The sequence below is a fragment of the Ursus maritimus genome (assembly GCF_017311325.1).
Source record: "Ursus maritimus isolate PB19 chromosome X unlocalized genomic scaffold, ASM1731132v1 scaffold_X1, whole genome shotgun sequence".
In the NCBI taxonomy this organism is placed as follows: Eukaryota; Metazoa; Chordata; class Mammalia; order Carnivora; family Ursidae; genus Ursus; species Ursus maritimus.
Genome location: NW_024423319.1, coordinates 26,539,968 through 26,565,860, shown reverse-complemented (window position 1 = coordinate 26,565,860; position 25,893 = coordinate 26,539,968). Strand labels below are relative to the sequence as shown.

General features: G+C 38.9%; 1 protein-coding gene across 1 annotated transcript in view; it reads left to right on the top strand.

Annotated features, from left to right (window-relative positions):
* SH2D1A (SH2 domain containing 1A) overlaps positions 1–20,967 on the top strand; it is a 22,134-nt gene extending 1,167 nt beyond the window's left edge. Inside the window, exons 2-4 of the mRNA XM_040628257.1 lie at positions 14,284–14,347; positions 19,431–19,575; positions 20,624–20,967. Coding sequence (XP_040484191.1) covers positions 14,284–14,347; positions 19,431–19,575; positions 20,624–20,664 — 250 coding nt within the window. The 3' untranslated portion in view covers positions 20,665–20,967. The remainder of the gene's footprint in view (positions 1–14,283; positions 14,348–19,430; positions 19,576–20,623) is intronic.
* The last annotated feature ends 4,926 nt before the right edge of the window (positions 20,968–25,893 follow it).

Genomic DNA, 25,893 nt, shown 5'->3' with positions numbered 1-25,893 from the left:
GTATTTTACATAATTGAAAGGAACAATGTAGAAGACCATCAACCTTCAGGCATTAAACAAAGTCTTATTCCAGTAAAAAGGGGGACGTTTTCAGGGAATATTACTTAGCAGCGTGTTCTAAAAAAGAAGCAATGCTTTATTTCAGAGAAGGAAATGAAAGTTGAAAGGCTTCCAAAAATTAATGATAGTTTAGCATCAACTGAAGAAAAAACAAACTCTATTAACAACAGAGGATAAAATTATCAACACTTGTGATATGATTTGAAACAAGTTTTATGCCCCAGATGTGGAAAGATGGGCCCTGTACATCAAAGGGCGCATATAAGTCCTCATAAAGACAAGGCGCCGATGACATGACTCACTCTCTCATCTAAGGCTCATCAAATAAAAAATGTGGAACATCTTTGGACACAGACTGATTTTTTAAAGTTTTATTTGTTTATTTGAGAGAGAGAGAACAATCAAGAGGGAGCAGAGGGAGAGGGGGAAGGTGACTCCCCGCTGAGCAGGGAGCCTGATGTAGGGCTCGATCCTGGGACTGGGATCATGACCCTAGGGGAAGGCAGACACTAACTGACTGAGCCACCCAGGCGCCCTGGACATAGATTGATTTTTGTTCCTCAATCAGCACTCTGGGATCTTGGCCAAGAAAGTAGGAAAAATCAGTGTCTGCTCAGGATCAAGACTGCTCAAGATGACTAGAAGTGTAGAAAAGGAGACTTGCCCCATGTTGGTTTCTCACCGACTGGTCCTGATTGTGTAGGAGCCTCCTGGCTGTGCTCAGGAGTGACTGCATGCTGAGAGAACTGGTAGTTTCTGTGTTTTGGTCTCGGAGCTTTTGGTTCTTTCATTCTCTGTCAGCATGTTTCTGGCCCACATGAAGGCCATGTACACTTTGCCTCTATCATCCACCCCTCTGGGGACCAGTTAAGCTAAGTCATCCCTGGTGGCCCCTGGGAAAACTGCAAGAACGGAAGCATTAGCAAGCATTCCTGTCTGTGGGCCAGGGTCTGCCTCAGTAGTACAACCCAGATCTTGTGAGCACCTTCCTCCAATTGGCCTCCCCTCTCCTTGTGAACCCTGTGTTGAGGGGGGGTGGGGGGCGGGGAGGGGGATTGAACCTTGTGGCAGTAACCAAGCTTCTAAATTGCTGAGCTGGTTTTAATTGAAGTGTGAGAAGGAGGTTTTAAGGCAGATAGACAACATCCTGTTGTTCGGCGCTCCTCTCTCTTTTTCTGCACATCTGGTTGAACTGGGAGTCAGGTGGCTGACTTGGGGCTGGGTTGCAGCACCAGTGGCATCTGCCCTCCACTGTCCCACGCCTCAGCGGCCCACGAGTCCACCAGGCCATGGACGCGGTGGCTGTGTACCACGGCAAAATCAGCCGGGAGACGGGGAGAAGCTCCTGCTCGCCACGGGTCTGGATGGCAGCTATTTGCTGAGAGACAGCGAGAGCTCCCGGCGTGTACTGCCTGTGTGTGCTGTGAGTATGTCGCGGTGGCCGCGGCACCAGGCTCCGCCGAGGGCACTGGCCGGGGTGCAGGTGGCGGCACACGACGTCCAGGCCTCCAACACTACTCGTGAGGGCCCCAAGGCCTCTCAGGTCCAGCCTCGGTCGTCGGACCAGGCTTGGGTTAGGCCCCCATGGGGGTTTCTCCCAGGGCCTTCACTCTCCAAAAGGGCCTCTCCGGGTCTTTTGTGGCAGCTGCAGAGAATACCTCTTGGGGTGGGGAGACGAGCCTACAATCCACTTCTTTGCTCTGAGAAAGATCCAGGCTCCCCACTTCCCATTTTGACCTCTAGTTGAGGCCGGCGAGGTCGAGCCCTGGGATGGTGGACTGGTGAAAACTGGGGCCACCAGCCCCCGAGAATGGAAAGGCCTCGCTGCAGATCTCCTTAGATGGAATTGGAGGTGTCCTCCCAAAGGAAACCATCACATTATGGGAGAGGAAGAAGACTCAGAAGCAGAATCCATTACTTCAAGAATGCCATGCCAGTTAGGTTGGGGTGCCAAGAGGGGGAGGTTTGGAAGAAAAGCTGCCTCTCTGGATCTACGTACTTCTTTTAGCTGCGTGTGGGAGCCGGGGGTTTCAGAAGTAGGACCCTTCTTGATAAAAAGCTAGGACTGACAGTAGTGGTAACGGGCATGGAGGGAAAACACCCTTGCTATGATTCAGCTTTGCCCTTTACCTAGGAATGCCTCAGCCTAACGTCCATTTTGAATCAGATGCACCTTCATCTTTGCTCCAGGGCTCCCGAACCAGGAGATCTGTGCCTGTCTGATGGTAGGCTTGTGACCTTGGCACGTTAACCTCTTGGTCCTTCGGTTTTCTTGTCCATAACATGGGTATAATCATACGACCTACCTCATAGGAGAGTGAGGGTCAAATGCAATAATGCAGCTAACGAATTTAACACTGGGCCAGACACATCATAAGTGCTCAGTAACTGTAAGCTATTGTTATTATTATTGTCTTTGTCTCCAGTATTTGTCTTTCGGTACTTGTGGGGCATTTCTAAGGAAGGACCCGGCTCGATCACTTTCTGGGTCAGTGAAGAAAGATCACACTGAGGCTATTATTAGATGATTTTTGTTGTTTATTGGTTTTGTTGTTGTTGTTTAACATGGTCAAGCCATGTTGGTGGCAACTTTCAGGCCATGCTAAATACATTTATTGTAAAAGCATCAAGAGAAATATGTGGAAGCAGTTGGCTCTCTTGGGCTCAGGTCTTTCTTTTCTTTTAGACGTACAGTTGACATACAATATTATATTAGTTTCAGGTGTACAGCATAGTGATTTGACAATTCTACGCATTACACAATGCTCACCATGGTAAGTGTAGTCACCATCTGTCACCATACAAAGTTATTTACAGTATTATTGACTATATCCCCTATGCTGTACTTTTCATCTCTATGACTTATTTAATTGTAGCTAGGAATTTGTACCTCTTAATCCCCTTCACCTATTTTGCCCATCCCCCCCATCCCTCTCCTTTCTGGCAACTACCAGTTTGTTCTCTGTATTTAAGGGTATTTTTGTTTGTTTTGTTTTTTAGATTCTGCATATGAGTGAAATCATATGGTATTTGTCTGTCTCCGACTTATTTCACTTAGCATAATACTCTTCAGCTCCATCCATGTCATTGCAAATGGCAAGATTTCATTCTTTTTATGACTGAGTAATATTCCATTGTATATATTATACCACATCTTCTTTATCCATTCATCTGCTGAGGGACACTTGGGCTGCTTCCATATCTTGGTTATTGTAAATAATCCTACAATAAACATGGGGTGCCTATGTTTTTTTGAATTAGTGTTTTTGTTTTCTTTGGGTAAATACCCAGTAGTGGAATTACTGGATCATGATATTTCTATTCCAGTTTTTTTGAGGAACCTCCATACTGTTTTCCATAGTAGTTACACCAATTTACATTCCAACCAGAAGTGCGGAAGTGTTTGCTTTTCTCCACATCCTCGCCAACACTTGTTATTTCTTGTCTTTTTGATACTAGTCTTCGGCTCAGGCCCTTATGATTTGCTTACATTATTGTTTTTCCCAAGTGGAAACTGGGGAAGGTCAGTGAAAGCCACCTAGTATTCTGTGGTTCTTTTCTTATCAAAAGAATGTGGAGGAATGAGTGGGCAAATGGAAGGGGCTTCTTTAGAAAAGCTGACAAAGGAGGTAATGAGCCCCTTAACCTAGAGGTGAGAAAGAAGCCTGGGCAGGAGCATACGATGTGTGGCAAGATGCACCTAAAGACTCAGCCACATTGGCCGCCTTGTTGTTTCTCAAACCTGCCAACTGTGCTCTCCTCCTAGGATCTTTACACTTTGTTACTTCTGCCTCTTGCCTCAGAGACCACTTCCTTGACTGCCCTATCTAAATTAAGTAGCTTCTCCCTGTGCCTGTTATACTCTATGACTTAATTTTTTTCAAGGAGCTTTCAACTAATTGACATTTGCTTGTTTACTTATGTATTGCTGTGTTCTTCAGCAAAAATGGAAACTCAGTGAAGGCAGGGACATTGTCTTCTGCACCAGGAACACAACCTACCACCTAATAGCCATTATAAGGCCCATTGTGAAGTACATAATAGGCACTCAATAAATATTTTGGAATTAACAAATGGATTGCCAAGGCAAATGCCCTTCTTTCCTGCAAACAGCTTGGGACTGGTAATCAAGCCGGGGTGTGGACTCTGGGGAGGTCACTCAGCTTCTCTGGGTCTTGATTGCCATACCTGTTAAATAGGAATCGTAATGTGTGCCTACCTTTTGCATAAGATCGCTGTTGGAAAAATATGCAAAAGAAAAGGACAACTTTTATCCTTTTGCCTGTGTAGGCCAGGATCACATAAGGAATTAACTTAGGCAGAGTGGGAAATTCTCAAACGTAAGTTTTTACCCAAAGTGAATCTTGCATAAATGCAGTTTTTATGACTCTAAGTTCTCCATGCAAACCTCCTTATGAAGTAGCAGAATTTGGTAGGCAAACTGAGAGTCTCCTAGCATGTCTTTTGATGGGCACACTGGGGCCTCAAAGTCTTAGATCATGATTGCCAGGCTGTGCTACAGAGGAAAGACATCAGGATTCATTGTCTTTTATGAGAGTTTCTCACTCTTTTTGAGCCAAGGGTCCCTTTTGATAAACATAAAAATTTCATGCTCCCATTTTAGTACTACACTGTAGTAACAAAAATCAAATTTCATTTTGAAATAAACCATGTATTCATTTCAAACCAAAGCTTATGTGCTTATGATATGCAGTAGAAATAACAACATAAAGGGTGTCATATACACGCGAACAAGATACAGCTAACAAACATGAACTGATTGTAGAATCCACTCAGAATAGTTTCTCATTTTATCTCTCGTTTTCTCCCATTATCCAAGAGGGCTTGGTTGAGCTTTGGCTTCTGTATTTTTATGGCAGAAATAATACATTATGTGTGCCTTTCAAACTTTGTTTTAAACTCTATTTTCAAACTATGCTTGCTCCTTTCCCTGGTTCTAAGCCCCCAGTCATGGCCTTTAGATTTGGCCTTTTCCTCTGTTCAGTTTTGGAAAACTGAATCTCAAAAAGTACTAAAGAAGTTTTCCATTTACACAATTGTTCAATTCTTTAAAGTGAGTTTTCCTTTCGGTTATTTTCAATACATAAATGCATATTTTTTGTATAATGAGTCTATTAAAAATAGTTCCTAATACTTGTTCTTCTTAAAGAAAACTTGAAAATGTAAGTAATGGAAATGAGGGGAATCATCTGTAGTTTTATAACCTAAAGACAATTATTGTTGAAAATTAAGGGAATTTTCTTCCATATTTTAATGAAATAAATTTCTTTCTAAACGCACAAGTGCTCTTATAATATTGCATTCTACTGCATTTTCCACTTAACATGAAAAAACCCCATTCATATATAATATTCTTACAAATGACTTTAAGACATCATTTTTAATGGCTGCATGATAGTTAAGCCAGTGACTGTGCTATATTTTCCTTAACCAGTCATCATTTTTAGACATTTGAATCATTCCATTTTTCTTTGCTGTTACAAATGTCATCATGATTCATATTTTATTCCATAAAGATTTCCTTGTATTTATGATTACTTCCTTATAATGAATTTCAAGGTGGGCAATTTCCAGGTCAGAAAACATCAACAGGTTAGGATTCTTGATATATACATGATCACCAATATTTTTCCTAAATGGTTATGTCAGTTTATATATATGTTCATCAGTAATGCATGAGAGTGTCCATTTCACTATACCCTCCCTAGAAATGGGTATACTGTTAACAAAAATTGTCCTCGAAATTTGGTGCCTCACTCTTTATTTCATATTTCTTTGATTAGTGAGTGAGTGTCTTTTATATGGTTGGTAAGCTGTTGTCCTTCCTTGTTCATAAATTGGCTTTTTGTGTGCTTTGCCATTTAACCATTTGGATATTACTATCTTTCTTTACACATTATGAATTTTTTTTTACTTTTTTATTTTTTATTTTTTTTTAGATTATTTATTTATTTGACAGAGAGACAGCCAGCGAGAGAGGGAATACAAGCAGGGGGAGTGGGAGAGGAAGAAGCAGGCTCACAGCTGAGGAGCCTGATGTGGGGCTCGATCCCATAACGCCAGGATCATGCCCTGAGCCGAAGGCAGACGCTTAACCGCTGTGCCACCCAGGCGCCCCTACACATTATGAATTTTTATATACTAATCCTTTATCTGTTGCAAGTATCTTTTCTCAATTTGGTATTTGCCATTACTTTTCTCTGATACACAAAAAAATTAACATTTTTAGTCGTCAAATCTGTTGCTCATTTCCTTTGTGCTTAATTTTTTCCTTTGCTTCCCAGCTTAGAAAGTTCTTTCACCTCCAGAGATGTCATACCACTTTACCTTAGTTTTTGTTTTCAATTTATGGTTTGGTTAGTTTACGTTTAACTTTTTAATTCCATTTGGAATTTCATTTTGATGTGGAGAAAAGATCTAATTTGATTTTGTTTCAAAGTAGCTAACAATTGTCCTAGTATAATTTATAAATAGAACTTCCATTCCCCATTGATTTCCTAGCCTACTTTACCATATATTAAACTCTAACATATAGCAGTTATTATTTCCCATCTATTTGGCTCAACTGATCTATTTATTCTTGTTTTACTAGCACCATAGTATGATAATGTTTAATACATTTAAATAATTATTTGCTATTCTTTTATTTCCAAATGGTTTTAAGTAATCTCCACACCCAATGTGGGGCTTGAACTCCAACCCCGAGATCAAGAGTCGCTTGCTTCACCAACTAAGCCACCCGGGCACCCCAATTATTTGTTATTCTTTCTTATTGGTTCTTTGAGATGAAATGTAGAATAATTTTGTTAAGTTAAAAGAAAGGCCCATTGGGACTACATTATACTCATTAATAAGTTAAGGAATAATTGTCATCTTTAAAGAATGTAGTCTTCCCATCAAAAAACCTGAGACATTTCTCCATTTATTAATTTTTAAAATTTATATCCATCAATAAAGTTTTGTAGTTTTCTTCCTGTAGGTCTTGCACATTTTCGTTAAGTTTATTTCTAGTCTTTGTGTGTATGAATGTCTGTGTCAATTTCTTTTTGTTTCTATCATAAATGAAATTTTCTTTTTCTACCATATTTTTCTGTTGCTTAAGAAAGCTACTCAACATATTGTTCTTTCATTCATCCTGTGTACTAAGTGCTCTCATATTAATGCAAATAGTTCTTATTTTATTTTAGTGTAGTTTAGTTTATTGTTTTTGGTTTTCTACGCACATTAAGTTTCTTCTCACGAAGGCACACTTGAACTCTGACATTTCTTCCTTCTTACCCTCAATGTAGACAGCCATTGGAGAAGTCCTACATGCCCGCTGGGATAGTTTGATTGTGATAGGAAGAAAACCAATGAAAAATATTTAAAATAATTAGTTCACAGAAATAGTTTATTTCTGTAATTAGCATCCTTCTGTACATCTCTGATTTTGTTTGTTACCTATCTGATGGAAGATTTGCAAGCTGAAATGCTGGTATATTCTTTAGCTGCAAGGACACATAATGAAGTCATTTGACATATATGCCTTCAGATAAAAGGATAATTATCTTTTTGTCCTTTGAGATTCAAGGGATGACTGAGAATAAAGTGCCTATCAAACCATTGAACTGGAGAAATGGGGGAAGGAGCAGTGACGAAATAAAAGTCCAGTTTATCAGTTGTAATAGAAGGGAACATTGTAGCAAAGAACTCAAAAGAATGAGAAATTATGACTTAATTTACAGTTAGTTTTTTTATTACAATTGGATATGTGTGTTGGTGCCGCATTTATCTTCATGATAATTTAGGTCACCAGAATTATGTTGGATTTTCTGAGTACAATCCATTAATGGCAGAGCAAGCCTGAAAGCCAGCCTAGGATTAAAGTTGCATCACATAAACCACCAAATGGACAATTCACAGGCCAGTAAATCAAGTGCTGATTCCGGCTGACAATGTGAAATGAAAGTTGCAAGATTAATCTGAGGATGTCGTTTGCCTAAGTGAGGGGGAAGTCTGGGTTAATCTTTTTTTGGGCTCTCTTCAACTGGCCTCTTTCCTTCAGCCCCTTCTTTCCCTCTCACCCTTAGTTGACACTTCAGCCCTGAGGCCAAGCAGACTCCCTCCCTTTTTGAGAACTGTGTTTTTGGAATCACCTTAAGACCAATTTATTAATTCATTTCCTCTGATATAAGAGAGAGGCAGCATAGAAAGATGGTTAAGAGCCCAGATCTTTCTTTTTTTTTCTTAAGATTTGATTTATTTATTTGACAGAGAGAGACACAGCCAGCAAGAGAGGAGGAACACATGCAAGGGGAGGGGCTGAGGGAGAGGAAGAAGCAGGCTCCAGCAGAGCAGGGAGCCCGGAGCCCGGCTGGATCCCATCAGGCCCTGAGCCGAAGGCAGAGGCTTAACGATTGAGCCACCCAGGTGCCCCAAGAGCCCAGATCTTCTGGATACATCCCAACTTGACCTTTGGCTAGTTATCTTATCTCGGCCAAGTTACTTAAACTTTCCGTATCTCGGGTTCTTTATCTGTGAAAAGGGAAATGGTGATAAGAATAGTTCTTCCCTCATAGGGTTAATAATCCTCAGAGGGTTATTACATAAGTTAATATTGATAAAGTTAACATGTAGTAGGTATTCCTTAATATAAATAAATCTACAAATAATTGCAATACTAAGTCAGAGCCTCATAGGAGTACATAAATAAAACGTGCTGTGGCAGTTCAGGGGAAGAAGTGATTATATTTATTGTCATGACTCATCGAAACTGGTTTTACATAGTTTTCCCATCAGACTTGAAGCTGAATGACTTGATGGTTCTGTAAATTCAAGTTCAGTCTGAAAAAAGGAGGATTGTGCCATAGGAAATTCAGAAATCTCTTGACTCAAGAGTATAGTCTCAATAATGATGGCTTTGTATAAGATACCATTCTTCTGGGTATAAAAGTTCTGAAATATTTGTTAAAAAACCAGTCACATTTTAATTGTGCCTTGAATTTTGCGCGTAGCATTAGTTTGTACAGACATAGACCATGGGGCACTAGCATGCTTTATTTGCAGTGTCATGAAGAATCAGATGTACTAAACTTTTTCTTTTGTGTAGTCCTTGAAGTGGTAATAAAGAAAGAATTGATGTGGTTTTGTTAGTTCTAAACCAAGATCTGTCCCTAACACTGACCCCTTGAGAAAATAAGAAATAAGTCAGTTGGCTTTCTTCTTGTTCATTTCTAACCAGAGCACTTTTTTAAGGGTTGGGACAACTTTTGAAAAAATGAAGGCAAATTTTAATACTAGCAGGGCTTGAATCCGCACATTCTTTGTAGTCATTAAAATGCAAAATATTAGTTAAAATTAATGTCAATGACAATAACAACATAAAAAGCCTCTACTGTTTTCTACTAATTATTCATTTTCAAGATTTTTTTTCATGATCAATTTTAAATTTCAGGCTAATCGACAAGTCTGACAAAAGATTTGGTGGAGGAAGGAATTTAAAATTACAAAGCCTTCTTGGTTTGTCTGTATTAATGGAAGGAATCAGAGAAAAGATAATCCTAAAGGGGATGTAACAGTTTTTGAACATAAGTTATATTTTTCTGGTTTGTGACTTAGACTAGATTTGTAAAACACCAAATTGTAATTTTGTTTCTTTTTCTTTAAAAAAATGTTAGTAATCACTTATATAACTTTATAAAGAAAAATTAATATGTGAGGATACATTTATATTAGTTTAAATTTGCTTCTAGTTTGTATACATATAGGTATGGTTCTGAATAGTTGTAATCAGAGTGGTGTCTCCATGTGTCCATTTCTTTCATGTACCATAATTTTATATTAACATAACTCATGTGCTTAACATTTTTTGAAAAATATAAGAGGACTCNNAGGACTCTAATACCTTTGCACTTTGGCATAATTTTGAATGGTTCTTTCTGCTACCATTTTCTTATTTTGAATGACATTCCTTATTTAGGGGTACTTAGGTTAATTCTCTTTTTTTCCACCCTTAAAATAGAACTACTATGAACATCTTTATGAAATTGCTTTGTCATTTGATTCCTTGGAGTGTAATGAAGCTAAGCGAGGTCATTCATTAGGTCAAAAATATGCACAGTATTGCAGCTCTTTTTACAACTTTATTTCCAATTTCTTTCCTAGAACAGTGTTTTTTCAGGGGACAGGGAGAGAGTATGTGTAGCTTGAAACAAAAATACTCAACATTTTAGTTTAATTTTATATTTTAAAATTCTTATTTCCAAACTCAAGCTACAGAAAACAAAACCATGAAATTTTGTTGGAGAAGAGGAAGTGCATGGTTCAGAAATACTGCTCAATGGAGACTGAAACAATTGAAAAAGCTTCAGCTTGTATTTTTTTCTTTAAAAACTTTTATTTATTTTGAAATTAAAAGCACTTTTTACTGAAGTATAGTTAGCATACAGTGTTATATTAGTTTCAGGTGTACAGTATCATGATTCAACAATTCTCCACATGACTCAGGGCTCCTTACGGTAAGTGTACTCTTAATTCCGAAAGCAGAGACTGAGTGCCTGTGGGGGATGTGGCACAGAAGTGCCCTAGGTGAGTGCAGGAAGCCAGCTGGACTTGCAGAAATTGCCCTCGAGAATCCCCATAAGGTGTGGGCATTCTCTCTGCATTTTAATCAGTCCACCTGTAACTTTAACATTCTTACAGATCACCTGGAGATCTTGTTAAAATAAAACTTCTGATTCAGCAGTTCTGGGGCAAGGCCTGAGACCCTGCATTCCTAACAAGTTCCCAGGTGATGCTGATACATCACACAACCTGGCAATGTACTTCGGATGGCCCCGTTTCAGACCTCCTCCATCCAGGACCACAGGGTAACGAGAGTTGAGGACAGGGGATTCTCGGTCAGTTACCTCAGTGACTACTGGCTTATTTGAGGGGTGAAGCGATTCTGCTCATTCAGAAATCTGAGGGGCGGGGGAGTAGGAAATTGTTAATATTAGATGGGTTAATCACAAGAAGTTTTAGGTGCCACTGACACCAGGTTGTTCAGAGACTGAAGGAGGTAAGGGCTTTTGAAGTGGTACTCAGGTTCCTGCTGCTTAACTGAAAGTGAGATAAGATCAGATTCGTTAGGAAACAATTTTGAAAACAGACTCATTTATTTTGACTAAATGAAGCTGAATGATAGTAGGGAGATAGATTCTTGTATTTTTTAGAGACTCGCTGTTTTAGAAAGTGAAAACTGGTTGCTTACGATTTTGCTTGCATCGTCGCTGAGATTTTAAATAATGCATTTCCACATCACCTTTAATGATACTGAATTACTGCCATTAATCGCTTCCCATAGGGAAATTGGAACTGAGGACCTATGCTATTTCTCTGCTTCTATCTCCATTTTGCTATGTGACTTAAAGAAAATCACTTAAAGCCCTATGTTTCGAGTTCCCATGGTGAAAAATGGAAATCAAAGCCCTCGCCTTGTTCCCTGTAGAGTACTTATAGTAATCAGCGGGCTTTGAGGTAGATTTTATTGCTTAAAAAAACAAGACTTTACCAACGTAACATTATATATTTATTTAGCATATTATATATGCATATATCAAGTTATTTTATGTATGATCTAAATATGCTGACAAACCTTCATAACAAAAATGAAACATTTCCTATAATCACACCAGCAATTAAATTGAATTTTTTTGGTCTCACAAATTGAATGAACCTGATTATAGTGTTTTAGATGTGTTGTTTTTGTCCTTTAGGTAATCAGTACTGATGAATATTGATTATAGTAGTCTAATCCACATTTTTTAAAGATTTATTTATTCATTTTAGAGAGTGCGCACATGCAAATGGGGTCAGGGGCAGAGGGAGAGGAGAGGGAGCATTTCCAGCAGACTCCCCACTGAGTGCAGAGCCCAACGCAGGGCTCAATCCCATGACCCCAAGATCATGACATGAGCTGAAACCAAGAGTTGGATGCCCAACCGACTGAGCCACCCAGGTGCCCCTACTCCACATATTTAAAGACTTTTAGTTCTAAAAGGAATTAATTGACGGTAAGTGAAGTCAATTACTTGAGGACCACTCTCTGTTTGGAATGCTTTAGAATCATCTGTTCTTTAAAGATTAAATACATACATTTTTACCAAAGTTTAGCATGTATTCTAACCAAAGATCTATATTGACCTAAAGTTGTGCCTAAGAATAACAATCAGAAAATGTCTAAAATAAAACTCTGTTGATCCAGAGAATCTGATCCATATTCATATTCATAATTTGAAATAATTCAGAACAAAGTTTACCCTACTTTTCTATGAAGTAAAAGTTTGTTAGGCAGATTATAATCTACATCCATTATAGTATGGGGACCAAGAGCTAGGGCTCTAAACAGGCCTGATTCAAATCACATCTTTGTTGCTTGATCTCTAGTGCGGTTTTCATCACTTAGCTTCTCAAAGTCTCAGTTTCCTCATCTATAAGATCAATTTCACAATATAAAGCTCATAGGGTTGTCGTGGGTTCCAAAAGAGTTAATGCGTGTGCTATGGACTGAATTGCGTCCCTGTCAAATTCATATGTTAAATCCCTAACCCACATTGTGGCTGCCTTTGGAGATAGGCCTTTGGAATATACTTAAGGTTAAATAAGGCCATAAGGGTGGGGCTCTAATCCAATAGGATTGGTAACCTTATAAGAAGAAGAGAAGAGAGAGACGTCTCTCTCCAAGCACACACAAGGAAAAGGTCATGTGAGCACACAGCAAGAAAGCAGCTGCCTATAAGCCAAGAGAAGAGGTCTCAGAATGAAAGCTATGTTGCTAGCACCTTGATCTTGGACTTCCAACCTCCAGTACTGTGAGAAAATACATTTCTTTTGTTTAAGCCACCCAGTCTATGATATTTTGCTGCGGCAGCCTAAGCAAACTAATACAGCATCTAAACGTCTCGGCATCAATTATAGTTGTACAGTATGCTTACACACTGAGTGATGGTGGAGAATGTTTACCCCAAAGGACAAGCCGCTTTCAAGTACTTTAGCAGGAGTCTTTTTAAAAAAGTTTTTGTTTATTTATTTTTGAGGGAGCAAGAGAGAGAGAGAGAGAGAGAGAGCAAGTGGGGGAAGGAATGGAGGGAGAGGTACAAGGACATTCCGTGCTGAGCGGGGAGCTGGATGCGGGACTTGATCCCACGACCCAAGATCATGACCTGAACTGAAACCAAGAGTTGAATGCTTAACCAACTGAACCACCCAGGTGCCCCTGGAGTCTTTTTTTTTTTTTTAAAGAATTTTTTTTAATTTATTTATGTGACAGAGATAGAGACAGCCAGCGAGAGAGGGAACACAAGCAGGGGGAGTGGGAGAGGAAGAAGCAGGCTCATAGCGGAGGAGCCTGATGTGGGGCTCGATCCCATAACGCTGGGATCACGCCCTGAGCCGAAGGCAGACGCTCAACCACTGTGCCACCCAGGCGCCCCGTCCCTGGAGTCTTTTTTAATTCAAATTTCTGTTCTTACTATATTATAAAGTAACCATAATGGTAATATTATAGAAATATAGTATTATATTTATTATATTTATAATTAATATTATTATTACTATTCAGTGGAACTGATTGTACCTTATTCCAAATATTTTTTATATTAAGGCTCTATATGTACTTAAAAATAATATGACTATGCTTTGGGGCGCCTGGGTGGCTCAGTCGGTGAAGCATCTGCCTTCGGCTCAGGTTGTGATCCCAGGGTCCTGGGATAGAGCCCCGCATCAGGCTCTCTGCTCAGTGGGGAGACTGCTTCTCCCTCTCCCTGCTGCTCCCCCTGCTTGTGCACTCTCTCTCTCTCAAATAAATAAAATCTTTAAAAAATATGACTACACTTTCTTCAATCTATTTCATAATCCATGATTTTTACTAACCACACCAGGTCTCTAGTTTCTTTCTGTCCAGTCTCTCAACTAGACAAATCCTTAGGAGTGTGAGCTCCCATATTTTAAAAAGGGAAAAGAAATAATTAATTTAATTTTAAAGGCTCTTTAAAAACTGTGATTAGCCAGGTATAATATGCAAGCAAGTTAGATAGATCCCGCAGGCTTTTCTTCCTATGAATGCAATTGCCATATATGTGGGTCTCAGTATATGTAACATTTATGTGGGATAGTTAAGCTCAAATTTGGAGCAACGGTTGTTCTTTTGGAATGTTTCAGTAATTGAAGTTTATTCTTTCGCAGGTATCAAGGTTACATTTATACATACCGAGTGTCCCAGACAGAAACGGGTTCTTGGAGTGCTGAGGTATAGCTCTTTAATTTATTTGTTGCTTCTGGGGGTATCAGGGAGGTGTTTGAAATTTAGGCTGGTTTTATAAAAGAGTTGTCAAATCCTACCTTCCCCAAATAATCATCAGATTCAAATCACTAAAGCTCCAACCCCAAATTGTTCATGGATCATTAAGAAGACTTTAGAGAATTTTTGTCCCAGTTCTGTTCAGCTGCCATTGTATATAGAATGGTCTCACTTTGGGGAAAATATAAAAAAGTTGAAGGATTGTGTCAAACTTTCAGTGCCTACGCAAAATTTTAGAAAGCATATACAAAATGTGTAAAATGGTTAAATACGCAATTATTTACCAAATGATACCAATATAATGCATATAGAAGAACGCTCTTAGCCACAGGACCTGGAACATAGTAAACCCTCAAAACCTCAAAAATGTGAACTCACCCAAACTGCTGGACAATATGATTGTATATAGTCAATTGCTATGTTATCTAGCATAGGAGTTCAAAGAAGGGAGGATTTTCCAAGGATTAGTAATCAAAATTGCTCTTTGTGTGGAGGCAAGACTCCCAGCTGGGCCAAGTGGGAAGGACATAGGTAGGCAGAATAAAATTAGAGGGAACATTGCAGTGGTTTTAAAGGTATGCTCTGCAAAATTCTAAGGTTCTTCAACCTGGGTGCCATGGGGTTGCTGGGGGTGGGGGGCAGAGGGAGAGGAGGACAAAAGTGGATATGCTTTTGGGTGCCCAATTCATCTTTGATCCAAATGGTTCACTTTTGTTTTACATATCAACTGGGGCTTGAATAAGATTTCATTAGAAAAACAGGCTCTGATGGCTCTGAAAACATTTGAAAGTCACCACACCATTGCACGTAATGCCTGCAGAGTGAATTTATTTCCATGTACCAGGGTAGGCTATCACATCTTAGCAATGTAGAAGTCTCTACAACTGAAACCTTTGAGCGCAAATGCTTTCTCGGAGTTCTGACTTTTTAAAAACAGCCTATCTTTATAATGAAAGCGCTTTATTACGAGCTGTTTGAAAACATAAGTGAGAATATCAACTTCTGTTAATAACTCAATCTATGCGCTTAAGAAATTCTAAAGTCTAGACTTAAAAAAAATTAAAGTAGCCCTAACCTTTACAAATTCATCAGTAAACCTGAAAGGCCAAGTTGCGAACTACAAATGTTTTGAACTACAGAAATGAATTAGGGCAAGTTTTCAAACATGTTGTTGCCTTATATCATAAATAAATAATTAATAATAATTAATTATCATCAATAATTAATTTATAATTATCACAGATAATTAACACTGTAATACTAATTAGAGGCAAAGCAGTAACATTTCTAATCAAAACGGTTTATACCCATGTATATTTTAAAATTCTCTGCAGCACTGCAGAGATGATTGAATAAGAAATTAAATTTCATTTATCATAAAGAATAGTTGTGTGTGATATATACATATATATTTGTATATACTTTGATTAGAAATTGCCCTTCTCCCTTGAGAAGTAGCCTTCGGCTGCTGAAGAATATTCTTTACGGAAAGGGTCTTAAATTATTAGGGTTTAGCTGATCTTGCCTTTAAATTTGTTTTCTTTTTTTTTTTTAAAGATTTTATTTATTTATTTGACAGAGATAGGAACAGCCAGCGAGAGAGGGAACACAAGCAGAGGGAGTGGGAGAAGAAGAAGCAGGCTCATAGTGGAGGAGCCTGATGTGGGGCTCGATCCCATAACGCCGGGATCATGCCCTGAGCCGAAGGCAGACACTTAACCACTGTGCCACCCAGGCGCCCCTAAATTTGTTTTCTTCTATTTCAAGTATAACATCATATATGGATTGTTACATGCTTGTGATCATGTTAAGAAGAAAGGGCTTATTGAACATAAATATCCTTTCATCCTGTTGTCTGGTCTGACCCCGTTTATACAATAATATTGTAATTATCTGCACCAAGAGAGCAGAAGATTGGCATGTTTTCTCCAAAGGGAAAAGAGTTTTTAAAAAATGCTTTAGATTTACTTTTGAAATGTGTATTGCATTTTTTCTATCTACTAAATTTGCTTTCTTAGTTATGTTTTTGCTAAGGGAATATTAAACTAGTGTGTGTTCTCAGAGCTCATATCACCTGACTGGAAGAAATTTCTCCAGAGCATATTGAAGACCAGCTGTGATCCCAAACAGGTTTCCATGGATAACTAAGAAATGGCAGTATGGGAAATGTGCAAATTTGAACAATAGCTGAGTTCAGTGACAGAATGCGAGTTGTCAGTGGTACAATTCTTGTGGTAAATGTATTTTCAAAAATTGGTTAAATGGCAGATACTTATACTGCTTTTTGGAGCAGTGCTTTAGTTTGCCACATTGCAGGAAAAATCATGGCAGTAACACTACATCCTCTGTGCAAAGATCGTGCTAGAAATCTAAGTAAGGCTGAGATTTGTTTCAAAGAGTGGAATGAAATTTGAACTCTGGCTCCCCTGAATTATGAAAGACAAATACTATGTGAATTTCTACTTTTTGATAGGCTTTTAGGATTCATCGTTGCCTAGTGTTTTAACTTATCTCATGAGACTTGGGCTACAGTTTTGCTAAGTTGTTTATTTAGAGAATTCTACACACAGTCAACTATCATTTATTAATATGTGCACTGTCATCGGTATATATAAAAAATGTACTAACGTCCCCCTCCGGCCTTCAGTGCCTTTGGGCTTTTCTGGATAGTTGATCATCAGTAGATCAGTAGATGCTCGATAATTTTCCTGATTCACCTAAGCAAAACACTATAAACTAGGACAGTCATTTGCCAGCAAAACATGGCGTCCCATGTTCAAATTGTACATCCAATGTTATGATTCCTTTCTGTTAGTGTGGATAATCAAGTGTTAACTGCATGTAAGTCCCCATGAAAAAGATGCTTCTGTTGATAAATGGTTTTGCAAGCCACAAAAACAGCTAAAAAGATGTGTGGTTTGAAATCTTTCCACACTGGGGGAGTGTACAGTTTCTCTTCTGGTTGGTGACTCGAACTTCTCTAGAAACTGTTTGGTCTTACCCTCTCTGTTGGTGAACTCATTGTGGGTGTTGGCCTGAAAGACAAAAGCCTGGGTGTTGGGATCTAGAGCCAGCGCTGCTTCTGGTTATCTGTGTGACCTCGAGCAAGCTGAATTATCCCTTTGTATTTCCGTTTCTTTGTCTTTCTTTCTTTCTCTTTCTTCCTCCCTCCCTCCCTCCCTCCCTCCCTTCCTTCCTTCCTTCTTTTTTTTTTCAAAGTAGGCTCCATATGCCCAATGTGGAGCCCAGCGCAGAGCTGGAACTCACAACCCTGAGATCAAGGCCTGAGCTGAGATCAAGAGTTGGTCGCTCAACTGACTGAGCCACCCAGGCACCCCTGTATTTCCATTTTCTTATCTGTCAAATGAGAATAAGCCAAACAGCCAATCACTGCCTATCTGTGAGGAAATAGTGGAGGCAAATGATGGGAAAGTGCCTGGAATTGAAAACTTGCCGTGAGTAAGATGTAGGGAGGGATTTTGTGCCTACGGCCTGCCCGTGCAATTTAGAGACTCTGTCTTGGAGCCAGAGAACTGTTTGGAGCCCCGTAAGAATGGGCATGGTATTTTGGATGAAGTCTCAAGTCGAGTTCTGGGAAGGTGGTTTTTTTTTTTAAACATTTACTTATTTGGATTAGATTTTTTAGAGGGGTGGGTAGGGACAGTGGGAGCCGGAGAAAGAATCCCAAGTAGGCTTCACACCCAGCATGGAGTCTGGTGTGGGGCTCGATCCCACAGCCCTGAGACTGTGGCCTGAGTCAAAACCAAGAGTCGGCCGTTCAACTGACTGAGCCACCCAGGTGCCCCCAGTTCTGGGAAGGTGTTTTGACCGTAGGGGTGGAGCTGAGAGGGAGAGTGTTCTACATCTACTGAGGCTCTGAGCTGTGCGAGCCTCTGAGTAGACACTAAAGAACTTTTTCAGTGCTTTCAAAAAAAAATTACTTGCCTCAATGTAGGCAATGACTGCGAGTTACTATGGACGGTGTGCTGTCTTCAGCTGTTAGTCTAGTTGGCTGAAGTTTGCATGCCAGCCTTCATGTTTTCTCATTAAATGCTAACAAACAGCTCCCACCTCAAGAATCTTCCAGATGGAATAGCTGAAAAACAGCTTTCAAAAAAAAAAAAAAAAAACACCACACCAGTAGTCGTTGTTCAACTGCTTTAGCAATACTATTTTATTTTATGTAAAATGACAGTTTTGAGCTCATGCCTAAAGCTGGGCTCATGAGCTTTTGCAGGAAATCGTTGTTTTCAGCAGTGCCTTTGCAAGAGAATTGATGTCAGGAAAGGAATATATTTTAATAGTCACTTGCAAATAATGATCTCTTCAAAAGCAAACAAACAAATAAATAAAGGTGACCTTATAGAGTCTTTGATTTTCGTGTCCTAGAGAAAACCTTGTCACAGTGAGGTATTGGCAGAGAGCAATTCTGGGGAGGATAGGTAAGTTTCCCGAGGAGGAAAAATTTAATGTGAAGGATGAGGCAGGACATATCGTGAGGTGAGAGTCTGGGGACTAACTAGCTATGTGTTGTGTGTCCCGTAACGGTCAATTTTTAATTTCCTGTGTAGCATTTTTATTGTGGAATGATGACTGGGAGGCTGGGTTGTTGTTGTTGGTTTGGTTTTTCAGGCTTTTTATTAATGACCTGTACGATCTGTGTTTTTTTCTGTGTTTAACTGCATCCTCTCTGTTGGTGCATTCATTGTGGGTAATGGCCTGTATACCCTTAGAGGCTCGGGTGTGTGATGGGGAGCAGGCAGGAAGGGCAGGGCGAAGAGCAAGAGCTTGTGCAAACTAATACCACCCTTGGGAGAACCGAAATGACAGCTCATTAGCTCCTCTTGCAGGGAAATTCAGCCAACCAAAGTAAGCTCTTCTAGAAATGTTGTTTTTCCTTCTTCCTTATGTTTTCAAATATTTGAACAAGTTACACAAATGTTACCTCTCTAAGCCTCCCTCACGCATTTTGTAGGCCTATTTGTATCATTAGGAGGTAGGTGAATAATTTGCTTGGCCTTTTATTTTCCAGACAGCACCTGGGGTTCATAAAAGATTTTTCCGGAAAATAAAAAATCTCATTTCAGCATTTCAGAAGCCAGATCAAGGTATTGTAATACCTCTGCAGTACCCAGTTGAGAAGAAGCGCTCGGTTAGAGGTGCGCAAGGTACTACAGGTATGGCTTACTGTGAATTTTCCACAGGGCTTGGCAGTTCAGGGTTAGGAGTCAACCTGCTCATAAATATATACTCATGGCAAGTTCCGTAAGAAACATGCAGTGGGGAAGTAGGTGTTGCCAGCCAATCGAGTGAGAGGGGGCTCTTCACAGGCTATGATTCCAATATGCTGTACTGTAAACTTTTAATAAAACTCCAGGAAAATATAAAGAATTCGATGAGCCCACAACATTTAAACCTGTCTCTTCCCGTCTTGTTCTCCGCTGTTCCTTTTGTCAAAACAGAAGTACCATTTCACTTCACTAACTCAGACATGAAACATTTGAAAGACGGGACAGTTCAGAAAACACGTGCGCTCTCCTTCACCTTTGCTTAGTAAACTATGTTTTCCCTTCAGGGATGGAAAGGCTAATGTTAGCGTGGCCCTTGGGATCCTCATTGCTGAATTTGTGGTGCTTGAATTAATGACATTTTATTGTAGCGAAGGAAACTAAATTAGTACACGTTATTATGCTAAAGACACACATGGTTACATCTCCTGAGCAAAGCTATTTTAGTGTATGTATCAAGCTAACGACAGAATACTGGTCAATGTCTGCAGATATGTGATTGTCTATTCATCTGCTGAAAGGGGTTAATCACTTGTTTGGAGTAAGAGGATATGCCTTGATTGAAACAATAAATATTTATGATTAGAAAAATGAGTTGCTATGTCCTTTTTTGACAGGGACCCAGGCTCAGGCATAAACTGACAATTAGACTTAAGTGCTGAGTTAAATTAATGAATAGTTAGCCTTTAAAATAGGCATGTAAATAGAACTCCAATTTACAAATTACACATTACAATTACAAACTGTTCTTTTCTGCTCCGCATTACATTCTTTGTAACTCAGTTTTAAGTACTGGTTGCTTGAGCTGTATCACTGGGTTGTATCTTTGTGAGCTTTATGCCGGTGGAAATTTTATGGTTATAAGTTCAAGTTAGCCTGTAATTTTAGTAGCTTGTAAGTTTATCTTTTCTTGATTTTCATGATTATTTTTCTTTAGGGAGAAGAGAAGATCCTGATGTCTTCCTGAAAACACCATGAAGAAAAATCAAATACCTTGTACCTTATTTTCTATAATTTAAATATATGCTAAGTCTTATATATTGTAGATAATACAGTTCAGTGAGCTACAGATGTATTTCTAAAACCATCATAGTTCTGTAATGGAAGTATCTAGCATGATGTAAAAGCTGAAATGGACTTTGTCGATGATGAGGAGCTTTGAAATGAGGTTATTTTCAGTTTTATTTACAAATGAGAAACGATTTAAAACCTAATGATACTTTATAAAAGATTAATGTCAAGTCTTGCCAAATATAAATAAAAATAATCCTCAGTTTTTTCTCAAAAGCACCATTTTTTAGTGAAATATTATTTGACAGCTACTGATTTTTAAAATGTCTTGCTCGATTAGATGGCAGGAAGCGGGTTTGTGTCCCTCGTCCTTCTCATGCGTGGTTCTAATTAGGTATTACGCTCTCCGCTGGCTGTGGTGGTGTGGGGTCTTTGCGGGTTTACGAAGTTGTGCACCGTGTGTTAGAACAACGACTGGACAAAGAGGGAAGAATTTCTGTTTGATTCTAAAAGCAACCTTTTCGCCTAGTATTCTGATGTTGGATAGCAGAATCCACAGACCAATCTGGAGTTTAAAAATCCCGTAATTTAAAATATGCTCTACACATTGATTACATTTGATATTACAGGAGTTTTCATCTACCTCTACCCCAGTTGTTGGTACGCCATGTAAAACCTTATTTTGAAAGGAAGCTTCAGCAGCTGTGCTCGTGAGTAGCTGATTTACAAGTGATCTCCCTATTAGGTAGCCCTACGGGAGCCATGGAAACCTTCCGGTTGTGTTGTTTTTTTAACGGTTCCAAGTGATGGCAACCTCAGTGAGAGCCAAGGTTTTACACAGTGACAGATATTTATATATTTCTTCCTCACATGTATATTTTCATGACTTTTGTGATTTGATTATATATCAAGTTGTTTCAGGGCTCCTAGAATTCACTCACTCAACAAAAAACAACAGGCACTGGGCTAGAGGAGTAAAAACACCCAGCCCCTGTGCTCAGAGAGCTCACTCTCTAGTTGGACAAGAAAACAGTAACAATTAAAAAAAAAAGGAACAGAAAAAGAACAAACGATGTCAATAAAAGGGGATAAGCACGCGCTAAGTGAGGTTCCCACTGTGTAGGTATGTGTGTTGTAAGAGGCAGAGCTAGTCAAGAGAAATACCCTGGTCCGTGGTCCTCAGGAAAATGCTAAGTTCTCTTGTGAACTAATAAATTGAAATTCTGGGTTGTACATTGGGCGGGGAGCTCGATGAACTGCCAAGAGACAGAGCTACTTTCTTTGCAGTGGCAAGATCTCGTGTCTGAGCATTTAACATGGATGCAGTGGGAGTGCAGAGGTGGAGTTGGGCCATAATAATGGATTGTGGGCCATTTACCATTTCTAGAAATAAAGGCATCACTTCAACTTGTAAGGGAATTCGGAAAGCCAACTTTCAAAACAAAATGCGTATGTTTAGATAATTTTTCCTTATTTGTAGATTGGATTTAAATTTTAATAGGTGTGACTAATTTTCACTCTCTCTAACTTGTTCATTCTGGAATAATCCTAAGTATATGAATTATGTTTGCATGTTTCTTTACCAGAGTCTTTTTTGAAAAAGCTTTTTTGAATCATTAATGGTCTTTCATATTTCAATAAAGTATTTGAAAGCTTTATTTACCTAATTTGTCTTAAAATGTTTTTTAAAAATATTCCGAGATAGGTGCTATTCATATATTAAATAAAGCATTGATGAAACTATCTTATCTTATTGGACAGATTCCCTGAAAAAGGTAAGTGCTTTTCTGAGTCTGCTACTGTCAAACTTTCCAATTGATGTGCCTACCCACTGTCTTCTTTTGCTGGCCTTTTACTCATAAAGTTTTTTTCACTTTTTCTCTCCCAGCATAAGCATTCTTGCTATTTCCCAGTACATAATAGCTTGCGGCTTTACAGAAAGGTCATATCCTTGCCATATCTAAAATATTGCCATGCTAACATATACCTGTAAGATGCTGAGTCAAGATAGAAAAATGCACATATATTTCCAAGTGTACACCTTTCTTCAGAAAAAAAAGTGTGTCAGCAAGCCCACAAGGAACATGACAGTTTATCAAACACTCATTCATTTCCTCTGAGTTTGTTCTTAAGAGATAAGGTCAGTAAGGGAGACAGGCTTAGGTAATTGTCAGTTTGGCTATTACGAGCAAGTAAGCTCCGTGGTAGTACGTAGGTAGAATAAGTCTACAGAGGATGCCTCCGATTAAGACTTCTAGTATAAATGGAGGGCTGGATTGAAGACATTATTTGTGGTAGAATGGATAGAGAATTAAAAATGTGAGACATAGCTTTAAAATCTGTTAAGAAGGTTTAGACATCAGCTCGTGTTTCATTTGATTCACGTTATTGAGTTCAGAATCCAGAGTCTATTAATAATAAAATCCAGATTTGCCCTTGAGCATTTCAAGGTTACAAGACGTCTAGTCTTCCTGTTAGAGAGCTATAAATTCAATGTTGTCGCCTATGTTTGTCCTTGCAGTAAATGGGATACCATTATTTTAGAGTTTGCAGCTAGGGGTGAAGTTAAACCACCCAGTTTGGAAACTTTCGTAATTTGGGGTCATTGGCTACACTTGTGGTAAAAGGCAGAATTTTCATCATTAGGTCGTCGGCCTCTTAAATGAATATTTTTAGGTAGAAAAATATAACAAAACTGATGGACTGGAGAGAGCCCATCAACATAACACTTGAGATTTGAATTTTTTCAGCTTTGTCAGATTATCCGTGTGACCTTAGGTAAGTCAGTCTGGTACTATTATTGCATTTGCCAAGTAGGAACAATGAAGTCTTGCTCACCTCCCAGGATTACTGAGGTACTAGAATTATATAAATTTAAGGAAGTAATATTGCTAAAAATTTAAATAGCACTGATATCCAAAGATCTCTAATACTGAGGGTGAATAGGGAAGGAATATGGAGAAATTTCTTCTCTCGTTTAATCATTCTCTCAGTGTAGGCGTTCTTGCCTCTTTCTTTTTGCACACTGAGGGTGGGGTGGGATGGCTATTTAAAAAAAAAAAGACCAGGTGATACCAATATTTTCGCCCCCCACCCATGACCGCGTTGCTTTTTGCTGATGGACGGTGTTGAAACAATTGGGATTGTCTTCGGCTCCATGAATCTTTTCACTGTATCTGTGTCCCAGTAGGCCCCTCCATCTGCGGGGATACATTCCAAGACTCCCATGGACGCCCGGACCCATGGATAGTACCAAATTTTATGTTTTTTCTTATATGTACATATCTGTGATAAAGTTGAATTTATAAATTAGGCATAGCAAGAGATTAACAACAATAACTAATAAGAAAATCGAACAATTATAACAATATACTGTAATAAAAGTTTCACAAATGTGGTCTCTGTCTTTCTCAAAATAGCTTACTGTACTGCGGTGATGTGAGGTGATCAAATGCCTATGTGATGAGAGGAAGTGAGGGGAATGACACATGCATTGTGACAGCGTTAGGCTACTCTTGACCTTCTGACGACGTCAGGAGGAGGATCATCTGCCTCTGGGCTGTGGTTGACTGCGGGACTGCGGTAGCTGGAACCCTGAAAAGTGAAACTGCAGATAAGGGGAGACTCCTGTATATATCACTGCATAAAAAGGCGGCAGGGCATTTAAGAGTGATGTAAATTCCAGGATTCCAAGTAAGTTTCAGAAACAAGCAGGTCGTTTGGACTATGTGTGCCCCATTACCATCAAGTTGAATTTTGCAAGATCTATTGGCCGGCTTTCCCAGTGTCACTCGTAAATACCTTCTTGTGAAAAATAAATGCCAAATGGCCATTGAAATTGCCCAGGACGTGCGAGCTGTTGTTTTTTAGTGTTTCCTGACTGCCTCTCTTCCCCCATTGGCTTTTTTGCCAAGGCATCTGCTCGCTCTGCTCTCCTAGCTCTCCCCAACCCGTTTTGCAATTCTTCATTTTCTTTCCATTGCTCAGAAAGGCATCAACAAGAGAAAGAAACCTTTTTAAAGTAACAGCCTCGAGGCATTTAAACTTGCAACTGCTACTCTTCTTTTTTTATTAAATGGTCATTTGTGTCAGAGATCCTATTTGTACGAAAAATAAAAATGAAGAGACATCTGCTTAGGACTAGTGCCTTTTTGATTTCTGCACCTTCATCTTCAAGATGATGCGGTTTTATTGTTCCCTGTTAGGGAGCTACTTTTCCATTCTCAGGTGACCAAACAGACTCGAGAGTGCAGCCTGGCGCATGAATAAAATGGGAGGCAGTGTTCATTTGCAATTTTATTTTTTAAAAATGAAATATTCAAAGTACTTTTTTCTTTCAAATATCGACACATAATGTTTAACTTTAAGTATTTACAGCATGTTGTTGTGATGATCTTGTAGAAAAATGCATGCTTCTGGCCTGAAAGCCAGAGCAAAATGCAAAAGACCATTTAACTGCAGCCAGAGAACATGAACCGGTACAGTATCCAGTCACTTTTCAGCACAGGAGTGAGAGCAGGAATACAAAATTGGAACCTATTGTTTCCTAGCAACATGGCTCAGGCCATTATAACACAATTTTCAGTATGATTAGAACCTCTAACTGTTGTTATATAGAAACCGAAAATCTTGGCATACACTGTAAACATCTTTACTGTTCATGAGAAAGTAAGCAGCTAAAAAGAATATTTTTCTGACGTAAAGGCTATACTTCTCTTTTTCACCCTCTCTCTTACCGATGCTTTTGCCAGAAGAATAGTAAAGATTTAGACATTGTCATGATTCATACAAGTAAAATATTTTTCAAGGACACAATCTGTATACTAACATTTATTTAAGAGGTTAAAGTCCACCACTAAATCTAAGGAAAGATTTTTAACTGCCAAACACATTTCCTTTGACAAATAATGTAAGATGACAACTGCCAAGACAAAATCCACAGCAAGTTTAACTAACTATTTTCAGTTACTGTTTAGGAAGTAATTTCTTCTTACACACAGTAGTAGGTTTGGTCCTTAATAGCTTTCATATGAAGGACACACTGAAATAACAGTCACTATTTCGTGGTTGAATTCTTTTTTGTTGTTTGTTGTTTTCTGTTTTTTTTTGTTTTGCTTTTTTGTGGTTTTTTTGTGGTTTTTGTTTTTTGCTTTTTTTAAATGTTTTTTTATGTGTTTCTTTTGTTTTTTTTTTTTT